The sequence below is a fragment of the Lepidochelys kempii genome, chromosome 5 (assembly GCF_965140265.1).
Source record: "Lepidochelys kempii isolate rLepKem1 chromosome 5, rLepKem1.hap2, whole genome shotgun sequence".
NCBI lineage: Eukaryota > Metazoa > Chordata > Testudines > Cheloniidae > Lepidochelys > Lepidochelys kempii.
In genome coordinates, this window is record NC_133260.1 from 35310060 (window position 1) to 35333696 (window position 23637).

General features: G+C 40.3%; 1 protein-coding gene across 5 annotated transcripts in view; it reads left to right on the forward strand.

The window, feature by feature from the left end:
• Positions 1–23637, forward strand: part of MTREX (Mtr4 exosome RNA helicase) — a 102394-nt gene that overhangs the window by 50641 nt on the left and 28116 nt on the right. For 3 of the 5 annotated variants that reach the window (XM_073343937.1, XM_073343941.1, XM_073343940.1), the window contains 5 exons: positions 2316–2466; positions 5088–5260; positions 5684–5752; positions 17723–17851; positions 22397–22507. In XM_073343937.1, the coding sequence (XP_073200038.1) occupies positions 2316–2466; positions 5088–5260; positions 5684–5752; positions 17723–17851; positions 22397–22507 (633 nt within the window). The remainder of the gene's footprint in view (positions 1–2315; positions 2467–5087; positions 5261–5683; positions 5753–17722; positions 17852–22396; positions 22508–23637) is intronic. The other 2 variants (XM_073343938.1, XM_073343939.1) reach the window with 1 other exon arrangement.

Below are 23637 nucleotides of genomic sequence, written 5' to 3' on the forward strand. Positions count from 1 at the left end.
TGCCCCAAAGAGCTTACAATCTGAGTAAAAGGCAGGAGATAACAACAGATGGGGGAGTATAAGGAGACAATATTTGTGTAAATTACACTTGCCCCTATCTTTTTAAAGTAGAAAAGTGAATATTTACTTGGTTAAAAGCAATGTCATACATTCTCCCTCTCTCTGTTCCCTATTATTTTGGGGCGGGGAAGGAGGTAGTTGGGAGTTGGCAACCATAGATTCCCCACCTGCACAACAAATTTCCTTTTTAAATCCAACATGTAACCAACCACAGTGCATGCATGTAATTTGTCACAATCAAACATCAATGTACAACCTTAATTTCATCCCCATACTTTTCATGTACACTGACTTTTTATAGACTCCATATCTATAAAGAAAATATTTTAACCTACCTAAATTAAAATTGTGTATTTTTTGTGATCGTAAGGAAATGGATACATGCATTATGGGTAACATGTTGGAACTGAAAGGGGGTTATGGAGTAAAGGAGTCTGTGAATGTGTATTAATGATGATTCAGAGGTAAAAGCATGTCATTTGAGGATGCTGTGGATCGTGGACGTTGGTTTAACTATTGACTCCCTAAATGTTTACTTCGTTGATAGAAATTATGTGACCAACCTGTACTTCTTTATGGCAGTGAAGTTTCTGAGGAGATATAGATAGAGGTTTGCACAAATGTGCAACACTGTTTTAGATTCTAATTATTGAAATTATTTTCTCACCAATATGATAAATATTTTTGTCAGTTCTAATAAGTATTGTGATTTACTCATTGATGCTAAAATTCTTCTTAAAATGTATAAGGACTTTGAATTAAAAGAGTATTATGAGAAATGGTTAGTTAGAATGGGGCTGGACATACTCAGGTGGCCTGTTTCAGAGTTCCCACAGCAACTTTACTGCTATTTAGCAAATTCAGAATAGATACTGATACCAGGTGGCAGAAAATGTTAAATCTTCAAAGGATGAATGCAAAAATCAGACTCCTGTGAATTTTCTAGTTGCAGGTTCCAGAATTAAGCTATGGAAAGCCAATCAGTAGCAATCTACAATGGTATAATGTTCAGTTAATACTTTTGGAGGAAACCTAATTCTCCCTTAAATCTTGATACCATGGTATTAAGGCAAATGTAGTGGTCTACTAGTTTTTGTTTTCATTTCATTTTCCATTTACAAAAAAATTAATTTGAAAGCATTGCTTTTTGTCATTGCCAGTCTGTTTTAGCCATTGAGTATTTTTCATCAAAACAGATGACCTCATATTTCACTTTCACAAAGTGTCTGTGTATGAATATGGAATTTCTGTTCAGTCTTTTACAAATTGAGAAAGACACCTGTCAAGTGCTGCAGAGCCATCAGTTGTGCGCTCCTGCTTAGCAGATTAAAATGCAAAATGTCTTCAAAGTATTACATTATTTTAATGGTTGATAGACTGCATATCAATTTCAGTGGGAAATGGGGTATTCCTAAGAGGGAAGCCCAGCTACCAAGTTGGCTTTCTGTGAATTTCAGCTTTTGGGTCAAGCACGCCTCACTGGACCTGCCTGACAAACAAGTGAATTACTGATATAACACACCCATACTTCACTGGCCTAGTGGGCTTTAGCCCAAGAAAGCTTATGCTCAAATAAATTTTAGTCTCTAAGGTGCCACAAGTACTCCGCGTTCTTTTTCCAAAACATAGGCATTCCAGAATGTGCCTTCCATCTAAAAGGGTCCTATCCTTTATTATAGAAATTAATCCTTAAGAGCATAACAGAGCAACCACTATCATAGCTGCCTGTGTGTGATGTGGGGACCAATCCTGAAGGCTTTATCTTGTTAGATTTTTTTTGGTATGTGAAGAGGAAATATTCTTTCTCAGGTGGTATATGCTGTGATAAAGTTTTGTTTGTATCTAAATAGTTACAAAGATATGGTAGGGAGGAAAAAAACTGTGTGTCTGTATATAATTTTTTTTAAAGAAGTTAAAGGAGACACTAAGATTATATTTTATAAAAATTATTCTCCTGAGTTTATTAGGATCAATTTATATAAAAGGTTCTAATTGCACTGACTTGACAAACTTATCTGCCTAACAGTGGTATGTAAAGCACTACTATGTTTCTTGGATGTTCATCATACAGCTAGTTAGGATCTGATGTGAGATCTAGAAAAATATTATGGTGTTATAAAGCCTTTATCCAAAGATTTACAAAGCATCAGTTTAATAATTTTTCACGTAAGACACTGCTTCAAATATATTGTGTATTGCTTTGCTTGTGCTGTAATTAATATTTTGTGTGGGGGCGTCTTTTTTTTTTTCTTAAGGGCTCAGCTGATCCTCTAAACAGTGCTTTTCACTTGACATACAACATGGTGTTGAACTTGCTCCGAGTAGAGGAAATTAACCCTGAATACATGTTAGAAAAATCCTTCTACCAGTTTCAACACTACAGAGCTATTCCAGGAGTAGTAGAAAGTAAGTATTGTGTGTATCACATACTTAACCATGTGAGAGACTGTGTCAAAGATACTTCAACTGTGGGGTTGGATAGCTAAGATAGGGTGTTATGTTTATAATGAGAATCCACTCAGAGATTCTAGACTGTACAGCCTCTCCTTTCCTGGCAGCAGAATGCTTAGTGCACTTGCTGTTATGGTTGTGGGCAGGAGAGGGTTTTCAGGGACGGAAGCCATCTTCTGTTGTTCTGTAATAGCACCTGGACCTTTTTTGGGAACAGAATTTAGTGAGAGAACCTGTTCTACTGGATGAGATAAGGATGATCACCACATTGTAAATGTGTAGGAGGAGAAGAAGAGGAGCAAAAAAAGTGTCTTTGAGCTCATGGAAGATGCAGACAAGGTTTCTGTTCTGTTCAAAACACAGATAAATCAAATTGATTTCAATATCTAAAAAAGAATTAAGGCCTATCGTGTCCAAACCACCAGAAAAAAAGATACTCTAGTAAGGCTTTGTAAATAGTCTGGAAAATTGATCAACGGTGAAGCAAAATCCTAATGGAAACAAGGCTTTTGTTTTCTACTCCTTCGAGTGGCTAGCCCTGTGAGCCATGCTCTTCCTGCTTTAAACAGTATTTCCATGAGCCAAGATGAATTTCCAACGTGTTTCTTGTTAATCAGTTTTTGACAGTTCAAACTCCTCCAGGAGCTTTACCCAATGGAATCCAAAAACCACAGCAGATGTATCTACTTCATCTGCCAGTGAAGAATGAGCAATTCACCTCTTCAGTGCCATTAAGTGGGGGAAATAATAGATCCACACCAGGTTTGGAATTTGATTTTTGGCACCCCATTGCTCTGTGTATGTGTTGGATTGCAGGGGTGGCATTTAAGACCATACTTACATATGATGTGCATTTCTCAGAGAACAGTTCACACCCATAGACATGCCCAACCCTTTGTTCCCATAATGTAGAGGCCAGCATTGCTTCAGAAAACTATGCCAGAGAGCAAGCTGGGTATTTCCTGGAAATTATTATACCAAAAACCATACTGTGCTTTAGAATTCTGTAGGCACCTCAACTGTAATTCCCTTTATGAAGTGGAGTAGGGTTTACTAAGGCTGGAGATGCAGTCCATTCTATGGAGGTATATTACAGGCCATACTCTCCCTGAGCTTTGGCTTCTTCACATCAGGGTTCTTTATCCCTTGGCTGGGAGAGGAAGCAGAGAAGGCACAGCAGCAGTTTTCTTTGCTCTCAGTCTGTCAACATTGGCTCCTTTGACATCAACTTCTGCCGATGCTCCCTCTGACACCAGGAAGAGTGGGGAATCTTTGCTGGTCGTGTCTCCGTTGATATCCATGTCACCTTCTCTGTGTTACTTTGCTATAGACGTCAATGACAGAGTGAAACATTTCCTAGAAGTGGTTATACCTTGGTTCCCTGGGGTCCGGTCACTGTCCCAGTGCCATCAAAAATGGAGCTTAAGGCTTATGTCGGGTTTTTCTGTGACCCATTTAGGACTTACACTCATCCTGGGGTAGTCTGCCCCAGAATTCCTTATCTTGGACTGGCATCTGCTTAACTTGTACCCTATCGCTGGGGTCTCATGGAGATCATTGTGTACTACTGGCTTCCCACTGGAAACAACTTGGGTTCTCCATAGCTGTTGTTTCAGTCTGAGGGGTCAGTAATAGAGGAAGATGAGTGACTGGTGAGCCATAGAGGACACCTTTATCCTCATCTGCACTGGATGAGTCTGTGAGCACCTCACCAGCTGTTTCCTCCTTTGGTGGCATGTAGGCCTTCCATGAACCTGTTGGCACCACGAATTTAGGGCTTGGACCTAGAACTCACTGTAGTCCCACAACTTCTTCAATATTCTGCAGCCCAGCCAGCTGAGGCTTGTAAATCTCAAAGTACATCCGATGAAGTGAGCTGTAGCTCACGAAAGCTTATGCTCAAATAAATTTGTTAGTCTCTAAGGTGCCACAAGTCCTCCTTTTCTTTTTGCGAAAGACAGGAGAGAATTCCCCCACCAAAATTTTACAGACTGAGAGCGGGGAGGGGAGTGAGGCAGAGAGAGAGAGTACTACTAGGTCACAACAGGGCTAGTAGAAATGGGAAGCAAACTGAGGCTTTTGACTCCTGGTCCTGTGTTTTGTTCTCAGCACTATGCAACCAACCTTGCAGCTGCCTTCCATGTATAGGTGAGAGGTAGAAGGGAGTGTTTGTGTTGCTGAACAGTGATCCCTCTTGCAAATGAATTTGGCAATCTCAGGTCCTAATGGGACTGTTGTGCAGCCATTAGCAGGGATTTCTGGGAGAATAATATCCAAAGTCCCCTCATTTCTACAAAGCTAGTTCATAATGATGAATGTGTTTTAAATATGACCTCTTGATCTATTACTTTCATTGTATTTGTAGCTAAATATTAAAGGACAAACTTGTAGATATCAAGCTTTCTGAAAAGGGGTTATATTTTAATTTGATTTGTTTTAAATAGTCAGAAAACTTGTATTGAAAGTGATATTCAGATACTATTTAACTACATGTTTTTGTGATTGCTTCTTTGCTATAACATTGTTTAGGATAATGTGTGACTCTGTACGTTTACACAAGATTGTTTTATTTGCAGAGGTAAATAAATTGGATGAACAGTACAACAAAATAGAAATTCCAAATGAGGAAAGCGTGGTCATCTACTACAAAATCCGACAGCAGCTTGCTAAACTGGGTAAAGAAATTGAGGAATATGTTCACAAACCAAAATACTGCTTGCCATTTTTACAGCCAGGCAGGCTGGTAAAGGTAAATTGCTTCTCTTTTATCATCTCCCCCAGCCCGTCAAACTTCCAAGGCTTGTGTCTACTTGCCAGTTGATTCTCTGGCAAAATGTTATTTATTCCAGCTGAATAGTAAATTTGACTTTAATTGTAGTTCTTTAACCTTCCTTTAGGGTTGACTGTTTAGTAAGGTTTGCTTCAAAATCAGCTTTGTTATAAATCACAGCAACCCATAAACAGACTGAAGAAGAGATCTGTGTAGCTAAAAAGCTTTTGTCTCTCACCAACAGAAGTTGGTTCAATAAAAGATATTACCTCACCCACCTTGTCTCTGTAATAGCCTGGTACCAACATGACTACAACACTGCAAACAGCAATCCATAAAGTATTCTTGTCATTGTGCTTTTTTTCTAGAGGTTATTTTTATAACATGCTTTCATCTTTTTAGGTAAAAAATGAAGATGATGATTTTGGTTGGGGAGTCGTTGTTAACTTCTCCAAGAAATCAAATGTTAAGGTAAAATAATACACTTTTCCCTTCACTGGCAAAAGATGCATATTTTCACTAAATGTGTAGAAAGATGAAATGGAGGTGTAAAAATCTGCATTTTTAGTTGTTTTTCCACAGGCCAAAAAAGAAAAAAAAGTCTGTCACCTTGCTAGAAAAGCTGCAAAAGGCCCAGGCCTTTGTAGACTTATTCACACTGAAGGAGGAAAGAAAAAGGTTCTTGGAAGTTGGGAAATAGACCTTCACCCCGAGTCCTATCTTTTTATTTTTGATAGTCCTCTGTTAACTGATGGAGTTATCTGTGGTGTCCTGTTTAAGAGTCTATCCAGGGCACTCTGACAGTGTATTGAACAACACCAGACCTTTCAGGCTACTCGAATTGGCTGCTGAAAGCCATGGTGCACTACAGCTCCATCCTAAGCAATCCACAGTCAGGAAGGATGCTTTGAGATACATTAAAGATATATTTCAGAGTAGCAGCCATGTTAGTCTGTATTTGCAAAAAGAAAAGGAGGACTTGTGGCACTTTAGAGACTAAAAAATTTATTTGAGCATACGCTTTCGTGAGCTACAGCTCACTTCATCGGATGCATTCAGTGGAAAATACAGTGGGGAGATTTATATACATAGAGAACATGAAACAATGGGTGTTACCATACACACTGTAACCAGAGTGATCACTTAAGGTGAGCTATTACCAGCAGGAGAGTGGGGGGGACACCTTTTGTAGTGATAATCAAGGTGGGCCATTTCCAGCAGTTGACAAGAACGTCTGAGGAACAGTGGTGGTGGGGTGGGGGGGGATGAACGTGGGGAAATAGTTTTACTTTGTGTAATGACCCATTCACTCCCAGTCTCTATTCAAGCCTAAGTTAATTGTATCCAGTTTGCAAATTAATTCCAGTTCAGCAGTCTGTCATTGGAGTCTGTTTTTGAAGTTTTTTTGTTGAAGTATTGCCACTTTTAGGTCTGTAATTGAGTGACCAGAGAGATTGAAGTGTTCTCCGACTGGTTTTTGAATGTTCTAATTCTTGACGTCTGATTTGTGTCCATTTATTCTTTTATGTAGAGATTGTCCAGTTTGACCAGTGTACATGGCAGAGGGGCATTGCTGGCACATGATGTCACATTGGTAGATGTACAGGTGAACGAGCCTCTGCTAGTGTGGCTGATGTGATTAGGCCCTATGATGGTGTCCCCTGAATAGATATGTGGACACAGTTGGCAACGGGCTTTGTTGCAAGGATAGGTTCCTGGGTTAGTGGTTCTGTTGTGTGGTGTGTGGTTGCTGGTGAGTATTTGCTTCAGGTTGGGGGGCTGTCCGTAAGCAAGGACTGGCCTGTCTCCCAAGATCTGTGAGAGTGATGGGTCGTCCTTCAGGATAGGTTGTAGATCCTTGATGATGCGTTGGAGAGGTTTTAGTTGGGGGCTGAAGGTGATGTCTAGTAACATTCTGTTATTTTCTTTGTTGGGCCTGTCCTGTAGTAGATGACTTCTGGGTACTCTTCTGGCTCTGTCAATCTGTTTCTTCACTTCAGCAGGTGGGTAATGTAGTTGTAAGAATGCTTGATAGAGATCTTGTAGGTGTTTGTCTCTGTCTGAGGGGTTGGAGCAAATGCGGTTGTATCGTAGAGGTTGTATCGTTGTATCGTAGAGGTTGGCTATAGACAATGGATCATATGTTGTGGTCTGGATGAAAACTGGAGGCATGTAGGTAGGAATCGCGGTCAGTAGGTTTCCAGTATAGAGTGGTGTTTATGTGACCATCGCTTATTAGCATTGTAGTGTCCAGGAAGTGGATCTCTTGTGTGGACCGGTCCAGGCTGAGGTTGATGGTGGGATGGAAATTGTTGAAATCCTGGTGGAATTCCTCAAGGACTTCTTTTCCATGGGTCCAGATGATGATGATGTCATCAATGTAGCGCAAGTGGAGTAGGGGCATTAGGGGACGAGAGCTGAGGAAGCGTTGTTCTAAGTCAGCCATAAAAATGTTGGCATACTGTGGGGCCATTCGGGTACCCATAGCAGTGCCGCTGATTGGAAAGTATACATTGTTCCCAAATGTGAAATGGGTGAGGACAAAGTTGCAAAGTTCAGCCACCAGGTTTGCCGTGACATTATCGGGGATACTGTTCCTGACGGCTTGTAGTCCATCTTTGTGTGGAATGTTGGTGTAGAGGGCTTCTACATCCATAGTGGCCAGGATGGTGTTTTCAGCAAGATCACCGATGGATTGTAGTTTCCTCAGGACATCAGTGGTGTCTCAAAGATAGCTGGGAGTGCTGGTAGCGTGGGGCCTGAGGAGGGAGTCTACATAGCCAGACAATCCTGCTGTCAGGGTGCCAATGCCTGAGATGATGGGACGTCCAGGATTTCCAGGTTTATGGATCTTGGGTAACAGAATACCCCAGGTCGGGGTTAAAGATATAGATACTCTTTTATTTATCCTCACAACTGCCCTTTGAAGGTAAATATTTCCATTCTAAGGTGAGGCTAAGAGAGGCTAAGTGACTTGCCTAAGGTCACACAGCAGGTCTGGTGGAGCAGGGAATTGAATCTGGGTCTCCCAACTGCTAAGCTAGTGCCCTAACCATAGGAACATGGTTCTTTAATAGCTCACCATAGAGTTTGATAGGAGAGGGGGAGGCAAGGAAAGAGAAGACATACCAAAAGGGCCAGACAGAGAAGATTCTTGCAAACACTTTTCCACCATGTTGGGTGCAAATTTTCACCATTTCTGCAACTCATAAATTACCGTGAAGCAGTAAATGCAAAGTTAGTTCTTCTTTGAATACTGTCCCTGGGGATGCTCCACTTGAGGTCTTCATGAACATTCAATCAGAGATTTTTGCCAGCAGTGTGCATTCGGTCTGCACAAATGTTGTAGCTATCCTTGTGCTCTGCGCTGAGGCTACGTAGGGTTGTGACAGACAGACCACCCTCAGCCTGAGATGGAGCAGTTGGTAGTGCTTGCCTGTGCAGCTTCTCACTTTGTCAAGTTTGAGTTCTTTATATTAAATTTCTTGTATTCCAGTTTTATTCTTTGTAGTTACTGTTTGCTTTGTTTTTTTGAGAGTTCTCTTCTCTCATTTGATTGAGGCTTTGCCTCCCGTTCTTCCATTATAGGGGGAGGTCCTCTTGAAGCTTGGTTTTGTTTTCTTTGTTTTTCTTTTTTCCCTGTGGGGCGTGCCTAAGTCCCCAGGCTTCAAACATTGTCTCACTTACTGGAAATGCTTCCCAGTTAGTAATGGCCAGTTGTACTGTATCCATTGCCTTTGGGACACGCACATGCCTTCAAAGTGCAAGATCTGCATGAACTTCAAGAGTCGCTCCAAGAGGGACAGAAATGAAACTTCAGCTCCTCAGAATGGAACGTTCACTTCATCTGGCTTCAGATCAAGGGCTGAGAGACTCCCCTCCCCGCTCCAGACACCAGCCTCGAAGCTCCCACAGTGCTGCATTAGTCTTAACTGTTCAGTCGCTTTCTAGATCTTTGAAAGACAGACCTTTGAGTGAAATGGAGAAAGCCTTATCCAAGAGGAGTACTAGATCTCCTCAGAGAGACCATATTCCTACAAGGCCTGCTGTACTGGAGACCCAGTACTCCTTAAAGGCTTCTGAGGAGGCTTTAAACTAATTCAGTACTGAGGCTCCCTTCATGTTAAAGACATGCAATACCCACAGTTCGGTACACAAGTCTTTGGTACCATCAGAGCCTGAATGGGGTGCTTTTGGGTCCGTGCAGTTGGTTCCAAAGTTGTTTCTTTGGTACCAAGAGTGCCAGTACAGCCAGAGTTAGTGTGACCTGTACACATCTTGGTACTGCAAGTTTCAATGTCCAGGACTCATCAGGAATCGGCACAGATGCCTCCTCGTCAGCTTCTGGGTGAAACTCCACAGACTAATATATCCTCATCCTCCCCAGCTGAGGCTGTGATACCCTCACCAACTCATGTGAATGACATCAAGCAATTCCAGGATTTGATGAAAAGAGTAGCAGACATTTTCCAGATTCCATTAGAAGTACTTCAAGAGACACAGCGTAAATTGATTAATACTTTACCATCATACAGGTAGGTTTGCCTATAAATAAGGAACGATTAGAACTTGTCAGATGATCTGACAGACTCCTGCTACTGCCCTTGCGCACTCCTTGCCCCCACTCTCCCTATCCTCAACAACTAAGAAGGCAGATAAAGAATATTATGTCCCAGCTAGGGGTTCAGAATTCTTACATTCTCATCCTGCCTCTAGTTCACTGGTCATGTATGCAGTGAGTGAATGTAATAGGCAACATGATTCAAAGGTGACTCCACATTATAAACACCGCAAGTGCTTAGACCAAGAGTTATTTGTCTTCAGCCCTGCAATTCTGGATTGCTAATTATCAGGTGACTCTGGCAAAATATCCTCCTGGGGGACTTCTGTGGCAAAAAATTAAAAATTCTGTGCACAATATTTTAAAATTCTGCAAATTTTATTTGTCAAATTAACACTGTACCAGTTTCAATTATTTTGGTAATTTATTTCAAAATAGCTGTCAGGGGAGAGAGGGTGGGTGGAGGGGAGGGAGAGAGAGAGACTCTCTCTCTTTCCCCTCCCCCTCCCACCAGGAGTACAGAATTAAAGAAACCCCTATGACAACCCAGTTTGTGTTTCTCTTTCCCTCTTCCTCCCTACTTTCCCCGAGCCTAGCTGGGCGGCCAGAAACCCACACTCCCTACCTCCCAGAGCCCAGCTGCGGGGAGTCTTCTCCGCCAGCCCAGACCCTCACTTGCACGCTCTGCCCTCCTAGAGCCCAGGGATCCAGAGGGAGTAACAACCTGATGGTGGGACCCGGGCTTGTGTGGAGTTTCCTGCATGCCGCCTCCTTCCTTCCGGATGTGCCGGGAACTGCAGCAGCTGGGAACCCTCCAGCTCCTTCTCCCTCCCATTAGCAGTGCCTTCTATGTGGAAGCTGGTCTTTGCTGAGTCCAGCAGACCCTAGTGGTGGCCAGCAGCTCTGCAGCCCATTTCTGTCTGGGGAAAAGGAAATTCTGTGCAGAACATCAATATCTGTGTAAATTCTGCACTGCACAGTGGCACAGAATTCCCCCAGGAGTAAAAATATAATCACGTCAGTTACACAATGTTTAATTCTTTGATTGTGAGCATAGAGAGCAATTTCAAGCAGTTATTGCTGAGGGGCAGCTTTTGGTGAGAACAACCCTGCAAGCTTCTCACGACGCATCTGTTACGGAAGCTCGCGCCATCTCAACAGTTGTATTTACGTGTAGAACTTCATCGCTTCAGAGACGTCCACAGCACAGTAGAGGAGCTTCCCTTTTGATAGTTTGAAATTCTTTAGTGACTCCAGAGACCATGCGCTACAGAACACAGATGTGCTCTCTGAGAGACTCCGGTGCGGCTCTTTAGTCTTTGGGCATATATAAGCCTGTGAATAAGAACAAATTTACTTGGTCTCTGACAACACAGAGATCACATACATCCCGTTTCTCCATGTACTGCAGGTCATCAGAGCCACCTAAGAAAAAACCCAGGATGCAGGAGGGAAAGTTCTCAACTGTTCCTGCTACCTTGACATAGCAATCATTGCCTACAAAATGTTTTTGATGCAGTGGTTGAGGTGCATGAATGCTCCTTTAATCGAGATCTGATGCTGCACCATCCTGTCTCCCACCTTTTTGGAATTGTGTCTCTCACTTTTACACCTTATGGGGGCAAATTACCTCCAACAGAGGTTTTGGAGGGTATAATGTTGGGTATTCCCCTCCCTTTTCAGGTACTCTTCTCACAAACCTCTTCTAAAACAAGATGTTGTATCCCTTATTTGCATAGGAGCCATTGAACCAGTTCCCACTCAGTACAAGGAAAGAGGATTTTATTCAAATACTTCTTGGTTCCTAAAAGGAAGGAAGGGAGGGTGGAGACTGATTCTAGATCTAAAGATGCTGAATACCTTTGTCAAGATACAGAAATTCAAGATGCAGCTGTCATTTGATCTCTTCAGGATGTGTCCTTTCATATCAGGATACACCCTTCTCCAGGAGATTCCTAAACTCCATGATAGATCAGGAATATTACTAAGATCGAGTCCTTCCCTTTGGACTGTCTACTACCCCTTGTGGTGTTCACAAAAGTTCTGGTGGTATTCGCTGCACAGCAACCAGAGGTGTGCGAAGTTCTGCTCAAGAGGAGGTCTGGGTCATCATTCTGCGGGAGACACCTTTCTCTTCTCATGGTCAGGGGTCTACTTTACACCTTTCCCCCAAAGCTGCTCATCCAGAGGGTCTCAAACAAAATCAGATGAAACAAGGCCAGTCATCATGATTGCACCAACCTGGCCAAGACAAGTGTGGTTCCTCTGCCTCTCCTCCCATCCAGCTGTCAGTGTTCAGTGAATGCCCAGTCTTCTCAGTCAAGACTCAGAAACCATTCTTCACTCCCTCCTGAACTCTCTACAGCTCAAGGTTTGGTATTTAAATAGCTCTCAGGGTTAGAACTCTCCTGTTCAGGAGAGGTTCAGGAAATCCTGCCTATTAGTAGCAAAAATTCCACCAGGAGGACGTACTTTCAGACATGGAAAAGCTTTGATCACTGGTGTACCTACTGTCACCTAACTCCTGTTGATTCCTCCATCTTGGAGGTTCTGGAATATCTTCTGCCTCTGAAGAAAGGAAATTTTTCTTATGAGTTCCATTAAATTTCATCTAGCTGCCATAAGTGTTTCATTCTCTGTTGGAGGTTTCTCTGCATATGCTCATCCTGCAACTTCCAGATTCATCAAAGGGTTAGCAAATCTCTTCCTGAGTGTTAGATACCCCTCAGCTACCTGGGGCTTAAACTTAGTTCTCAATATTCAGATGAAGCTTCCATTTCAACTGCTAGTGAACTAACTGCTTGCTTCTGAACTCTCCTAATTAGTGGCTATTATCTCTGACTGAAGCATTGGTGAGCTAGCTGCTTTCATGGCTGGCTCTCCCTCCCTACACTGTTTTTCAGAGAAAAGGGATCTCTTTGAACACACCTGTGTTTCTTGCCCAAAGTTACATGAGACTTTGACGTAAACCCATCAGTTAATCTTCAGTTTTCTATCATGTACCCAATCTGCCTAGGAAGAAAGCTGCCCTTCACACTTTGGATGTTAGGAGAGGGTTGACCTATTTCAACATGACTAGACCTTTTTGAGCCTCTGAGACACTTTTTGTTTCTATTGTGGAGGGAGCTAGAGGAGTTCTGAGTGTTTGCACAGAGACTTTTTAAGTGGGTATCCACTCTTGGTATACAGCTGCTAATATACCATGCCTAGTGCTATAGCCCATTCTTCCAAATCGAAGTCTGTTCGTTGCCTTGCTGAGAGATATTCCTATTGTAGAGATTTGCAAGGCTGCTACATGGGCTTTGGTCCACACTTTCTTGAGACACTATGCCATAGTTGTTGATTCTCGGGCAGATGCTACCTTTGGTTCTGCAGTTTAGAGTCAGTCCTACATCAAGCTCTGACACTCCCACTGTCTTCAGATGATATTGCTGGGCAATCACCTCTAGAGGAGCACCCATAAAAACATTACTCGAAAGAGAGGCTACTTAGCTTGTACAGTAACTGGAGTTCTTTGAGATGTCCCTATGGGTTTCTACTACCTACCCTCCTTTCTCTCTGCTTTGGAGCCTCATTTTCTTAGGGCTTTGTGATGGAGAAGGATCCGAGAGCAGTCCGTCTATCTTAGCTCCATATATCCATAGTACAGGGCACATGATAGCTAGGGCATGTGCACAGACTGAGCACTGCTACCGAAAATCTCTAATTGAAGGCACATAGAGCGCATACTCACCTCAAGTGGAGCCCCCATAGGGACATGCATCTCGAAGAACTCCAGTTACTGTGCAGGGTAAGTAACCTCTTTGGAAATCTGTTTTTGCAGCTAGTGTTTGCACAGCTCAGTCTTACATTTGGACCTTCATTTCAGAAACTTTTGACACTGAGATATTTCTAATCTTTGCATTCAAAATAGGTTTCAAAATATTTTCTGTAGCTGATAATGGGAATGGCCATATAATATAGAGATGCTGTAATTATGGTGGATGAGTACAAGGATCCAACTACTGTACTTATATGGAAGATTCTCTTTTTGCACAGCACAGTGTGGCCTCAGTTATTACTGAGGCCTTTTGGTGCTACTATAATAAAATATTTAATAATAATAATAATAGAGAAAAGACAGCAGTTTTTGAGGAGCTTTTATTTGTCCTTTTGAATGTTGCCTTTTGTATTTATTTTTTTATTCCATTCTCATTCGAGTTAGGAAAGTGGACTGGAAAATAGCCTTTGTACACTAAAGTGCTGTTTCTTAAACTGCTTTCTTATGAACCATTTGATGAGCAGTAAAACAGAGATTTTTTTTTCACTTTTATTCTTTTTAACGTTTCCAACGTTTTAACTTCTGTGTCACTCTGAGGTGTTTCTTTCCACCTCTGTCGTGTGTGTGTATGTGTGTAATTTTTTGAAAGCCTCCTATTTGGCCCATCTCAATCTTTTACAAGTCTTTTAGGTTTTAATATTACTATTGAAATATAATGATCTGTGCTGGAGAGGGTAATTCCACTTGGAACAGCAACTTTTACTTGAGCCATTGTGACAGCTGCTAATTTTTTCCTTCAGTGGAAAGTATAACAAAGACTGAAAATTATGGAATAGACTTAGAACTATGCCACTCCTAGCATTCATATGGAAAAGCTAGTTTCTTTGAGCATTTTTTTAAATCTGTGGGACAAAGCAAGACAAATGATCTTTTAGAAATAGATAATTAACAGCTGCTTTAATATGCATAGTAGTGAAAACCACTGTGCCTCTTGTCTTATAAGTTTGTCCTGGGATATAGATGTTGATCCATCTAATATTTTTCACAGATTTGTCATTTTAATATATACTCAGTTTCTTCAACGGTGATATTTTCTTTGTTTTGTTCTAACTCCTTCCTCCACTTGTGTCATAAGAATTCAGCTGGAACAGTTCGTTGTTTGTTTCCACAATAGTATCCTTAATGAATACCGTTAATACTACCAGCTTCTTCCGTAGTCAGTTTCCTCCCTGTATGAAAGTTGATTAATGTTCTTTCTCTAGATAAGTAGTGTGTTAGATTTAATGTACTTCATTAGTGAATATAGAGACTCTACTCTAAATCCTAAAACAAAGATTTGGGGAATGGGTTGAATTGAGAAGCTTATTTGATCTTTGTTACCCCCTTATGATTTCGGCTTCTGTGTGATTTCCTGCGGAGTAGGGGACTTTTAGGGGTCTAACATAAAACTTAAAGATTCCAGCATACAAACACAAATCTCTGACATGTCTTTTTCTTTGACCTGAAAAGCTGAAACTTTTCTTCCAAACTGAACTTTGTTCTTGACTGTCTCCATTACAGAAGCATTGTGTGTGTATCTATTACACTTTCCTTCCTGCATCTAACTACTGGAATCACCTCCATGGCACTTCATAGATGTTCCAAGTAGCACATTGTTATACTCAGCCACTGAGAACTGTTGGAAATATCCTATAAAATGTCATGCAGATGAAATACAAATTTTATAACAGGAATATAGCAAAATAGCTATAAAGAGTATACTATTATTAATTTATCAAATTGATGTGAAAATTAAGCATCTGACTTATTTAATTATACTAGACACCTTCTAGTATAATTAGTCAGGTGCTTAATTTGTTGTCATCAATTTTCTGCATTCATATTCACTTCCCAATCATATCAGTATAATTTCAGATTAAAGTTTCCATTAAAAATCAAGGTTCAAATTATTCTTGCTCAAATAATCTTTTTGATGAATTACTATATCAAGAAGAATTTGTCTAAAATTATGTATGCCATGTGCTGTATAGTATAAATATATAGCAAACTGTAGAAATTTGCTTTGGAGCTCATAAAATCAAAAGTTTCAGAGTAACAGCCGTGTTAGCTATTACCAGCAGGAGAGTGGGGTGGGGGGAGGTATTTTTTCATGCTTTGTGTGTATAAAAGATCTTCTACACTTTCCACAGTATGCATCCGATGAAGTTAGCCGTAGCTCACGAAAGCTTATGCTCAGATAAATTGGTTAGTCTCCAAGGTGCCACAAGTACTCCTTTTTCTTTTTTCATAAAATCAAAGTGTAGTTATTTTTGGTTAAGAGACTTTATTTCCAGTACACTGTGCAATGCCTTCATATTGGGGATCGCTCACAGCAGGTGTCACCCAGTGGCCAGGCAGGGAATGGCAGGGCTTCATTCTTTTCCTGGCACCCGGGTTGACAACCACTCTGATCTGGTTGCGGTCGGTCTGTCCTGTGACTCAGCCCTCTGTCCAGGTCATGTATTTTTATCTCCTTAATGTATGTTAGCGTGTTCTATGTTCAAATAAGCACCATACTTTTGAAAAGTTTTGGCTAGACTCTGCTTTACCACACATGGATTTCATTTTCAAATATCATTCAGATGATGGCAATGGTCACAAGGGGTTTGTAAATCTAAAAACAGCTGCCAAGTACCTTTTTCACAAAATAGGACATAATTAAGAGCAACAATCTTTTCACAAATGAAGTCTTAAATTACTGGAAAACGACTTAGTTGTGGGACAGGGCAACCTGATATTTTATGTTTACAATTAAATTGTGTACAAAGCACTGAGAATCTCTGACAGAATGTTATTTGCCTACATTCTGCTTCAGGTACCTATCAAATGAAATCCCTTGATGTTTGTCTTTTCATCACAGCAGTACAAAACTCTTTTAAAGCTGATCTTGATTACATTGTTTTTTGTAAAATCTTATGTTAATCTGTGATTAGTACTTTAAAAAGCTTGTACATTCTAGTTTAAAATGGAGCTTCTACTGTGATTCTGTACTTTGGCTCTCATGCCAAATAAAAGGAAATGTTTCAGTGCAGTGCTACTACAAGCAAACAACACTGCTGCAGATTGTTCCAGACAAGTTGTAATTATTTTTTTAAGAAAACTAGAGCATTAAGATTATCACTGTTTAAAGAATACTACTTTGTTGAAACACCAGACTTGTCCTGTGCAAATATAAGCTAGATATTTGTGCCCCTTACACAATTATATGAAGTCTTGGCGCACAAGACTTTTCCCTTCCTTGTCCCCTCTCCCAAAATAAGTGCTCTTATGCTGCAAAGATCTGTTGTTGAATGACCTCTGTTGTGGTGGGGGAAAATACTGACTTGCAAACCTGTAGATTAACTTTCTTGTTAAAACCCTTGGCAACGTTAAATATAAATGCTGCTTGGTAGTATCAGTCAAGTGTTCTGTGCTGTAGTGTGAGTGATGCTGGTTTATTGACTAAGCCTGGTCTCTCAATGCCCAGACTAACAAGGGTTAGGAGTTCTCAGGTAGCAGTGTTCTAACCCAGTGGTGAGTGTGTGCATCACATGTGGAGCAACAGACACTTCCTGACCAACTGAGTGCCATTATTGACTGGATCAGATGGGGTTCAGTTCTCTACCAGAAGAAGGGATGCAGAAGCTTGGGAAAGTAAAGAATTTGGGAGATCTGGATTCCAAAATGGATGTCAAGAGACCCTTCCCACTGTCAGCCACTTCTGTCAGGAGCTATAGAAGGCTATATGTATTTGGAACAACTAGTAGTTCTTCCACTGTACGGAAATGATGACATTGCTAAAACATTCTTTTGAAAGCAATTCCATGTAGGGTAGGTTTTGGTTGGGGCTAAAGGGGTGGATGTAATTAAATTGCAAAACCTTTATATAATGTGTGTGCGCGCATGGAAGACATATATATGAAAATATACTTAATTATAGTATTGGTTTCAGGACCGAAGTACTGATCTATTAAAGTTTAGGGGCAGTATCTCTCAACATTTTTGAATGTCAATTGAACTCCCATTTTCCTTTCTGTTGTTACCAGTATTTGAAGAATTGATATTTACTATTGATGACTTTTTTTCTGTCTGTCCACAATAGCCCAACTCTGGTGAACTGGACCCATTATATGTGGTTGAAGTCCTATTACACTGCAGCAAAGAGAGTTTGAAGAATTCTGCTACTGAGGCTGCAAAGCCAGCAAAGCCTGATGAGAAAGGAGAGATGCAGGTTTGTAGTTCAGTTTCATTGTCAAATATCAGTAGTGGTAAAATATATTCTATGTAGCAGGGGTAGTCAATTGACAGTCCAGGTTTGGCCCATGGTTTGCCTGACGCTTTTGAATGGACCCCAAAATCTTTGTATGTATGTATGTATTTATTTATTTATTATTGTTTATTATTATTATTATTATTATTATATTTTCTCTGGAGTCTGGACTTTGACCATACCTTGACCAAGAAATTTGGACCTTGACAAAAAATAATTGATTACCCGGCTATATAGCATCTTTCAGGGTATATCATAAAAGCCTTTGCATATGTTAAGAAAAGAGGGGGAATTTTATTCTCTAAGAAAGTGAAGGGAAATACATTGATTGATATAGCTCTGCATTCTTAAACAGCTGCTAGGAAGCTGCTTTTCAGTGGTGAACAAAGTGGTTCCTCTGTATCTGTTACTTAACTCAAAGGAGTGTTGTGCGATGTAGCTAATGTGTTGTAAGTGCTTTGAAATCCCTGGATGAAAGACTCTTAAATCTTCAAAGTACTTAATACATTTTAGAAGTGTGCTAAGAATTATATCGCCTCCAGGTGCACAAGTATCAATTGCTTTCTCTAGGATATCTAGTTGAAATTTTCAAGGGCAGCTACACATCTTCCTTTAAATGTAATGAAAGATGTGTGACTGAACTCCCTACACTGCTTTGAAAATCACAAGCACTGTAGTTAACTTGATCATACAATTCTACACATACTGATTTCATCTTGTGGGTCTTGTTCATCTTTGAATATCATGATCTTCTCATATATTTTTTTAATTTAAATGTGATTTTTCTTCTTCTTCTTTCTATGAGCCTCTGAGCCTTTCCAGTTCACTTTAACCTAGCATTTTATTCTAAAACACTTACACTTCTAGCCATTTTCCATTTTGTAATATAATAAAAAGCAATGCCTGATTTTGAGATAAAAACCACAACTCAGGAAAATACGTAGCAAATTTGTATAGAAAACATGATGACGCTTCAAGCAGACTTGGCAGTTTTTAACCCCATAAAATGGTATCAACCATTTAATCTCAAGGTTGGAGAAGTGAGTGTTCAGCCTGCTGTATGTTTTATGTCGTTGACTCCTTATTCTACAAATTCTGATTAAACTAAAGATTTCACTCTGATTCCTCCATGTTTGTCTTGTTAGTATTCAGGAATGCTCATGTGCTTATTTGATTGCCAAACAGGATCTTTTACATCAACGGCAATTTTTACTACTGCATCATTAACAGTTTTGTCTCTAATTTGACTAATTTGTTAGTTTCTAAGGTGCCACAAGTACTGCTTGTTCTTTTTGCTGACACAGACTACTACGGTTACCACTCTGAAAGTTATCTTTCTGTTAGCTCTTGGGAAGAGGTAGTTAAGCAAGAAACTTTAAAAAGTGATATAAATCCTGTTTTAAGGGCCACAATAGTTACTGAATCACAAGTCTCCTTCTAGAGGTGTTTGGACAGTTGTGTTGGTGTCAGACTTTTTGACCAGATTTTTAAAAATGTATTCAGTATATTCTAATAGATTAGAATATTAATATTAGATTAGAATATTAATTAGATATGTTACAACTCCTCAGTTGGGTAATAGGACATCTGTGTGTGTCTACAAAGACAGCGTTTTTTGGGTATGTCTACAATGCAATTAAAAACCCATGGCTGGTCCGGGCCAGCTGACTTGTGCTCTTGAGGCTTGGATTGCAGGGCTGTTTAATTGCAATATAGATATTCAAGCTTGGGCTGGAGCCTGGGGCTCTAGGATCCTGCAAGGTGGTCATCTTCTGTTCCTTGTATGCTCTCTGCTCTTTCTTAATACCCTGTTTGAGATGCTTGTTCATCCAGTTTTGTCTGCAACTATTCCCTACAATTTTTTCCTGTTGTTTGGAATGTAGGCTCCAGATAGTTTCTGCAACTTTGACTTAAAATAATTCCAGTCCTCCTCCACATTCAGATCCTTGAGTCCTCAGTCCCTTTATATAAAAAAAACTACTGTGTACTGTGGAAAATAATCCAGTAGTTGCAGAGATGTTTATTAAAATACAAGTAAATGAGTTTTGTAGAATGTTAGGTTTAACTATCTGGCTGCGCACACAAAACATTTTTTTTTCTTGTATGTGGTAAAACATAGAACCCAACGTATTTGCCCTTAAAGCTATTGTAATGGACATTGTAGAAATTGCTTTGGTAAACTAATTTCTTCAAAATCCATAAAGCCAAATTCTAATGATTTTTCTACATAATAAAATTTAATGCTGCTACTTTGCTATAACAGACTCTTCCCTGAAATACAAAAGCATATCACAATTTGCTAAATAGAATTATGGCGTGCAGATGTACAATGTTCAGAGTTAGCTTATTAAAAACATTTTCACACTTCTAGATTGGGAATTATTGGTGCTTGCTGATGAGAATAATGCGAATTTAGGCCCCAGCTCATGAAAGCATGTGTTCCAGTGGTTTGCTGAAATTTAGGTATTAAACTTACTTTTCTAAAGTTTGTGTACAGTATGTCTCACTCTGGTATCCTTGCATTCAGATTTCAGAAATAGAAAGCCTTACAAAACTCTCTGAAGATTTGGTTACTTAATATCTAGTACCTTTTGGATAGTAGGCATAATGTCCATTACATGTATGGGACATACTTCATAATAACTTCTTAATGATATTTCATACTTCTGTCATACCCATTGAACTTTGTCACTTGCATGATGGTAAGATTATTTCTAACTGCTTAATAGACATGCCTTCAAAGTTCTCTGATCAGTGAATTACTAACAAAACATTGCAGTGGAGATTGTAACAGAGTATAAACAAGTAATGAAAGAAGTTGAGAATATACACGCTAAAATATGGATGCCCTTTTCTCAGGTATTGCATTGAAAACAGTCACATAAGTGTTTACAGTAATGTGAAAGATGGATGTTTGTCACCACATGCTGCACAACCATCTTAAACCATGTTATACAAAAGACATTTTGATAGCTATTAACAGGGTTGACTTAGAAGACTAACTCAGCAAGGCATGTTGGTAGTCGTACTTGTACATTATATATGAAGAATTTTAAAGAAGTTTTGCAAATGCATGAGACTACTGACTAACTGGACTTAGTTACAGTTCAGTGTAGTGTGCTGTTTATTTTTTATAGACTTTCAAGGACATATTAACCTCTGTTTTTTAAAGCACTATTTAATTAGGCTTGTCAGAATTTGATTTTTATTTTATCATTTCAGTGGATAATATCTGATTATTTTTAAGCTTTTTTCCAAATTTTATTGATATTTAAATTTTCATAATTGCAGGAAATTATGGAGAAGGTCAGATAATAGGGGAGGGATCAGGCAATTATTTAATGATGGTAGATGTTGAGATTCAAAAACTTAAAAGCTTTTTATAACCATAAAAAAACAAATTGTCAATGTCACATGTCAAAATATAGATTATATATCCTTAAACCAAATTCTAATAAGTTCTCAAGCAGCATTTTTTCTTTCTTTGCCTGTTTGTACATTTAAATTGTTGTTGGTTGGTTGGTTGTTTTCCATCCATGTGTGGTGAAACTGGCATTTACTGACATTTACTGATTAAAAAGCCAATCCTTTCAAGCCTAGTAGTGATCCAGAAGAAAGTTATTTATAAAGACGTTGGTTGAACTATTTAAAATAGAATGAAGCATGGTGTGCTAACAGAGGGAAGACTAAAAACACGCAGCAACTAATACTTTAACTTTTGGTACTGAACCTTGAAAAAAGGAGCTTGGTCTTTTCAATTATTATGTAAGCAAGACATTTCTCATCTTACTTGCATATTTAGAACATTTGTTTCAAAAAGGTAAAATAGCACATATTCATATTTGTATGATAGAATATAGTGTTTTGCAAGTTTAGAAGTCAAGACTCCAAAATAGGAACAGAATTAATTTTAAGTAGGCTTTATTTTATGTACAGTTTTTCGTGAGGGACTTTGACTTGAGATTTTTAAAGATATACAGGCGTTGCTGTGCTCAGCATTGCAATGTCTAACTGATTTAGGAGCATAAATCTTTTTTTAAAAGGGATTTAACCATTTAGCCTAAATTCCAAGTGCCTAAAACCCTTTGAAAATCAGTTAGGCCTTGCAACGCTGAGCAAAGCCAAGCCTAAATACCTTTTAAAAATCTGGGCCTTTTTCTACTATTGCTAAAGTAATAACTGACATAACGCTGAGGTATCATGCAGTTAATTATAATTTGAGCATGCTACAACAGTTCAGTTAGTTTCATGTGGTCAGAAAATCTGTTACAAAATAGGGTAGGAAGAATTCTTTAGTCAACATTTCAACATGTGTTATTAATTCTGTTCCAGGTACAATGTACAGTTATTACAGCTCTGGAATAATCTGCAAAAGAAATCACAACTTGCTTTTTGCTAAGTAGTTAGAAATTAATGAAAAATGAATTTTACAATGATTGAAAGGCATCACTAAAAATCTCCTGTATTGTTACTTTATCATTTACCACACTCTGTTGTTGTTGTCAGGTAGTTCCTGTTTTGGTTCATCTTCTCTCAGCTATCAGCAGTGTCCGACTTTACATACCCAAAGACCTGAGGCCCATCGACAATAGGCAAAGTGTGTTAAAATCTATACAGGTATATAACTTCCACAAGAATTTTAAAAAACAAAACAAGCAGTATACTCTAAACAGCCAGACACAATAGGGCATGAGAACACTGTTTCTTACATTCACATTCAGGTTTGCTTCATGTCTTCAGTCATCTGAGATTGTGTTTTAGAAACTGAATACATGTAAAACATTGGTTGCCTTCAAACAAAATGTCTTACCTGATTATTTTAAAAATTGAAATCTAATGTGCCTAGTTTCAGCATAGAAGAAAGTTTTATTGAAGTTTCATATATCCCTTAAATCAGCGGTCTCCAACTCCCGGCCCACAGGCCATCCGCGGCCCGAGAACCTCCCCAGTGTGGCCCTTGGAGCTCCAGCAATTTTGGGGTCGGGTCTCTCCCTTGGCCCTGCCTGCCGCCCTGAGTGCTCCCCCAACCCATGCTTTCCCTGGGCGATTTACAATGGCCTGGGGCCCCGCACACCATCAGCAGCGCAGTGATGCTGAGCGGCTTCTGCCTGCTTGCTCCATATGTCTGCCAGCCCTTCCCCGTGGCACTGGGACTGGGCTGTGCCTCTTTGTGCTGCCCCCACCCCAAGCGCCCCTGTGGCCAATGGGAAGCTGCGGGGATGGTGCCTGGGGGCAGCAGCTCGTGGAGGCCCCCCAGCCCACCCCGCCTTGGAGCCCCAGGTAAGCTCTGCACTCCCCGACCCACACCACCCCAGCCCCCAAACTCCCTGCCAGAGCCTGCACCCTCTCCCCCTTCCTACACACCCCCTCCTGTCCCCAAACTCCCTCCCAGAGCCTCACTGTTCCCCCTCCTCCCTCCCAGAGCCCACAACCCCATGCTCCTCCTGCACCCCCACCCCAGTGCCTGCACACCAGACTCCCTCCCCCATCCAAACCTCCGAGAGCTCAACCTCTCAGCCCTTCTGCACTGAAACTCCCTCCCAGAGCCTGCACCCCAATCCCCTACCCCAGACCTCCTCCCCCACCCAAACTCCCTCCCAGAGCCTTAGACAGGTGGGGTGTGGAGTTTGGGGGGGCGGGTTGTGGGCGGCATGAGTGACATTATTGGCCCGCTGGGAGGATTTGAGGACTGGCACAGGCCCTAAGGTAAATTGAGTTTGAGACTCCTGCCTTAAATAGTCTACTTA